Source organism: Carlito syrichta, unplaced genomic scaffold (assembly GCF_000164805.1).
Source record: "Carlito syrichta isolate Samal-C Ts95f unplaced genomic scaffold, Tarsius_syrichta-2.0.1 Scaffold130550, whole genome shotgun sequence".
NCBI lineage: Eukaryota > Metazoa > Chordata > Mammalia > Primates > Tarsiidae > Carlito > Carlito syrichta.
This window is the reverse complement of record NW_007074646.1, coordinates 14068-19424: the sequence shown is the minus strand read 5'-3', so window position 1 is coordinate 19424 and position 5357 is coordinate 14068. Positions and strand designations below refer to the sequence as shown.

Here is a 5357-nt window from a genome sequence, read left to right as displayed (position 1 = left end):
TATTGTAGAGATGAGGTCTCGCTGCCCAGGTGGGTCTCAAACCCGTGGGCTCAGGCAGTCCACTTACCTCAGCCTCCCAAAGGCACGGGATTACAAGCGGAGTCACTGAGCCCGGCTATGACTCGCTTTTTTTGTTTGTATTTTATTTTATTTTATTTTTTGAGTCAGAGTCTCACTCTGTTGCCCAGGCTGGAGAGCAGTGGCACGCTCATGACCACCGCAGCCTCGACCTGCTGGGATCAGGCTGGAGCCACAGGCGCATGCCACCACATGTAACTAATTTTTGGTTAATTGTAGAGACAAGGTCTCACCAAGTCGCCCAGGCTGGTCTCTCCAACCCCCTAGGCTCAAGCAATCTTCTCTGCCTCCCAAAATGCTGGATGGCGTGAGCCACCCACGCCTGGCTTTTATTTTTAAAGCTTCATCTCACCCCCACAGATTGGGATGCAGTTTTATTAAATTCTAGCTGTTTCTTTCCTTATGAAAAATAAAAAAAAGATCAAGATGGTTTGCAAAATTAGAGGTGACAGAGACATATTCAAGACAGAGCACAAGACTGAAGCTTTCTCCTGTTGTGATCATAGTCACAAGTGTTCGAAGAACTGAGAAGAGAACTGCAGTCTCAGTATGTGGTTGAATGTCATTTAACATGGCTGTCGGCCTCCTCGCTCACCAGCTGAGGTCACCTTTCTGCCCTGAGAACCCGTCCAACCAGTGGTTCCACAGAAGGGACTGAGTGCTGACATCACACAGCAAGTCACTGTATAATGCCAGAATATGAGTCTGTGTTCTGCCCCCACAGCAGCTGTTGAATGCTGTTATTTTAGGCATGCTCATCCTTCTTCTAATGTAAATAATTTCATCTATCACATATAAAACTTACTTTGGGGCCGGGTGTGATACCTCACACCTGTAGTCCCAGCTACTTGGGAGGCTGAGGTGGGAGGATCACTTGAGGCCAAGAGTTTTGAGGCTGCAGTGAACCTTGATCTTGACATCGCACTCTCGTTCTGGGCAACAGAACGAGATCCTGACTCAGTTTTTTCTTTTGAGTAGACATCTCACTCTGTCACCCAGGCTGGAGTGCAGTGGCACGTTCACTACCACCGCAGCCTCAACCTGCTGGGCTCAGGTGATCCTTCTGCCTCAGCATTCCAAGTAACGAACCACAGGCATGGACCCCCACACCCAGCTAATTTTATGATTTATTGTAGAGATGAGGTTTTGCCATTTTGCTCAGGCTGGTCTTGAACCCTTGAACTCAGGTCATCCTCTTACCTCTGCCTTCCAAAGTGCTGGAATTATAGGAATGAGCCACTGCGCCTAGCTAAAAGTAAATGCTTACAAATAAATAACTGCTTTTTTTTTCTTTGTTGAAAACTCTTTTGAACTAGACTAGCACATTGCACAATATGTTTTCTTTCGTTTTTTTTGTTTTTGTTTTTGAGTTGTAGTCTCACTCTGTCACCCAGGCTGGAGTACAGTGGCACGATCATGACCACTGCAGCCTCGACCTGCTAGGCTTAGGTGATCCTTCTTCCTCAGCCTTCCCAGTAGCTGGAACCCCAGGTGCGTGCCACCACACCCGGCTAATTTTTTAAAATTTATTGTATAGACGAGGTCTCACCATGTTGTCCAGGCTTGTCTAGTACCTGTAGTCTTAGGCGATCCTTCTGCCTAAGAGTAGCTGGAACCACAGGTGCATGCCACCATGCCTGGCCGAGATCCTCAAAAAAAAAAAAAAAGAAAAGGGTTGATTGCTACAGTAACTCAACTGGGATATTTACATGGAATTAGTATTTGCACCGGAAAACAATGACACTGTTTTTCCTTATAGGCCCATAAGATGGCCTGGCCTTTTCTCGAGCCAGTAGACCCTAATGATGCGCCAGATTACTACGGTGTGATTAAGGAGCCCATGGGTAAGTTCCTGCGTTGATAATGGAGTCAGACACCTCAGAAGACTTTTATCATCCATAAGTTTAGTATATCATGAGGATATTTTGAGCAGGGCAGTGGGTGTGTAAGTTGGTATGGTCACTTTGGAGGCGAGTCAGGAGTATCTACTACAGTGTAACTATGCCCAGCATTGAGCCCAGCAGTTCACTCTCTCAGGACTCTCACACACACACACACACACACACACACATACACACACACACACACACAAGTCTGTGTTCATTGCAAAAACAACGGCAAGCAAGCAAATAGCCATCGATACAGAAGAACCCATTCCAGGTGGTATGTAAGTGCACTACCATCCGGCTCCTTAACTCCTTAACTGGAGAATGGTCCGTGAGTGGGCAGGGTCTGTCTCGCCCTGTCGCCATCCCCCTCCCACCTTTTTTCAGAATGAGAGCAGGTTGGATGAGCTCACAGTTGAGGCCTGAGAGCATATAGCCTTGTGTCCCTGAAAATAGTGAAAACAGCCACAAGGAATTGTGCTAAGGTGAGCAGCTGCAAGTGAGGGTGTTAAGAAATAATTTATCAGCCGGGCTCAGTGGCTCAGCCTGTAATCCCGCGCCTTGGGAGGCCGAGGTGAGTGGATTGCCTGAGCCCGCAGGTTCGCGACCCACCCGGGCAACTTGGCAAGACCTCATCTCTACAATAAATCAAAAAATCAGCCGGGTGTGGTAGCGTGCGCCTGTAGTTCCAGCTACTCGGAAGGCTGAGGCGGAAGAATCGCCAGAGCCCTGCAGGTCGAAGCTGCAGTGGCCGGGAGTGGCCACTGCACACTCCAGTCTGGGCAACGGAATGAGACTCCAACTCAAAAAAAAAAAAGAAAGAAAGAATTTATCTGCAAAAGAAATTATGACAATTGAAACATGGATAAAAGCTTCCAGAGCTCCCTGAGCGTTAGCCCCAGCTGATGCAAGGAGTGTGCTCCCGAAGTCAGTGCCATGCTTTTGACTGGGAAGGGCTTGTGTCTGCTGACAGCTTCCTGGAAGCGAGCTTGGACTGCGTGGTACAAACACAGGGTGATTGCTGGCTGCCCCTGCTCTCCCAAGGGCATTGATGTGGTGTCCCGCCCGTGAGCCACTGCCTGGGGTGTTTGTTTCTGTTAATAAAGATGTGATACAAGTTGCTTGTAGCAAATTTAGGAAATGAAGGAAAGAGGATAAGTGCTGCCTTTCATGTTTGCCTCACTGAACCAGAAAGCCATCCACAGAAGAGATGGCCGTTACTTTTGGTGTGTTCTGGTATGTGTGTTAAGATTGAGGTCTCATAGTTAAGGGAGCATTTTCCCATGTCAGTCCCCCATAAAATGCCATTAAAATCATGTTTAAAATCAGAAATATGATTTTAATGGCATTTTATGGTCTACTCATTGAATATGCCTTAACTTTTTTAACCAAGATTCTCTTCTCTTTGAACTAGTTCTCCTGTTGTTGCTTGTTAATACTAAGATAGAGATCATCTTATTTATCTCTTATGTAGGCAGATACATAAAGATATCATCAATCTCCAAGACGTACTGTTGGGGGAAAAAATGAAAGTTACAGAGTAATACCTGGGTTTTTCTTTTTTGATCAGAAAATATTGTTTATTTAGAAAATAAATTGGAGAGAGAGAGATTTCCCCAAGGTAGAGGAGGGGACAAAAGCTTTGGAACACACAGCCCAGCGAGAGCTCAAAGAGTACACGGCCTGGCCAGAACTTAACAAAAGCAATGGCCAATACCTGGGTTTTAAGCAGTAAATATTTTTTTCCTAAGAGCACTAACTGTGTTTGGAAATGCAAAGAAAGTGTCTGGAACAATTTAGACTGGATTGCAAGTAGTTTCCTTTTAGGGGTATGGGGGAGCCAACAAGATCAGCAACGTTTATTTTCTTAAACAGAAATAGGTTTATATGAGTGACCATGTTTTATAAAACGCGTTGCAAACAGTGCTTTTTTGATATCCGCTGGGTTCTAGACCTATACCAGTTTGTGTTTTTTTTTCAGTCGTAGTCTCACCCTGTCACCCAGGCTGGAGTGCAGTGGCACACTCACAGATGCCCCAGTATCTACCTGCTGGGCTCAGGTGAACCTTATCCTTCTGCCTCAGTCTTCCAAGTATCCAGAACTACAGGCCTGTGCCACCACACCCAGCTAATTTTTTGCTATATTGTAGCGACAAGGCCTCACCAAGTTGCCAGGGGCTGGTCTCCAACCCCTGGACTCTAGCAGTCCTTTCACCTCAGCCTCCCAACATGCTGGGACTTCAGGCTTGAGCCACCACACCCAGCCCTCTGTAGGCTTAAAAGCGCCCCCCACCCCCACCTTAGCAGATGAAACCAGTTTCCACCAGTCATTTTTCTCTATGCCTTCTCTGCACAGAGAAACATGCCAGTCGTTGCACTCTTTCCAGGGTTTTTACCTTTGAAAATATGTATTTCAAAAGTAACACGTTTGGATTATGCAAATGCAAGTGTTACAGGGACGAAGGTGAAATGAGGAATCCATCATCTCTCACACTGTCCCCTGGAGACCACCTCACTTAACCGGCCTGTGCTGTAGTGTTTAATTTCTGCTACTTTAGACAAAAAAAGTGTTTGTATGTGAATTTCTATTTGTGTATTTTACCCATTTTTATTTCAGGATATTCATATTGTTGTCAGTATTTAAAGGCTCCTTATGTACTAGGGACAATGAAAGTTTTATAATGATTTCGTGACATAAAATGGTAGTTTTTAACATTTTTAAAATTCACATCTATTAATCATTGTAAATTCAACCTTTGGAAGCCTACTTTTCCCTACTCTAAGACATGGAAGTGCCTGTGTATTCTCCTGGTCCTTTTTTTAAGGGATACCTCTTTAAGTCGGAGCCATAAACCATCCAAGCACTGCTCACGTCCTTGATTGCAGTGGGTCAAGCAGTGAGTACCCAGCCCGTGGAGTGAGCCTGTAGTGGTAACACCCTGGGGTATGTGTCAACCACTCTCTCCATCTGGCCCTGCTCACATGAACTGACAGAGCAGGTGTGCCCAAGCCTGACTCAGAACCCAGTCGAACCAGGTTCTGAGCAGTCCTGGATACGCCTTGTTCTCTATCTACATAAGTCAAAGGCTTAGTTTGTGTGGGTGCCTGCACTAAAATACACATGTGATAAAACTTACTGTCTTAATCATTTTTCTATGGACAGTTCAGTGATTACATTTACACTGTTCTGTCTCCTAGTAAGTACTTTTGGGGGTTGAATTTTTGCCCTTAAATTTTGATCAGGGAGCCAGGCTCGGTGGCTCAGGCTGTAATCCTGTGCCTTTGGGAGACTGAGTTGAGTGGATTGCCTGAGCCCGCAGGTTCGAGACCCGTCTGGGCAGCGAGACCTCATCTCTACAATAAATGAAAAAATCAGCCGGGCATGGTAGCACA

General features: G+C 45.8%; 1 protein-coding gene across 1 annotated transcript in view; it reads left to right on the top strand.

Moving 5' to 3' along the window:
- The window catches only part of BPTF (bromodomain PHD finger transcription factor), a 115614-nt gene that overhangs the window by 102374 nt on the left and 7883 nt on the right, over positions 1 to 5357 (top strand). The window contains exon 29 of the mRNA XM_021708068.1: positions 1838 to 1922. Coding sequence (XP_021563743.1) covers positions 1838 to 1922 — 85 coding nt within the window. The remainder of the gene's footprint in view (positions 1 to 1837; positions 1923 to 5357) is intronic.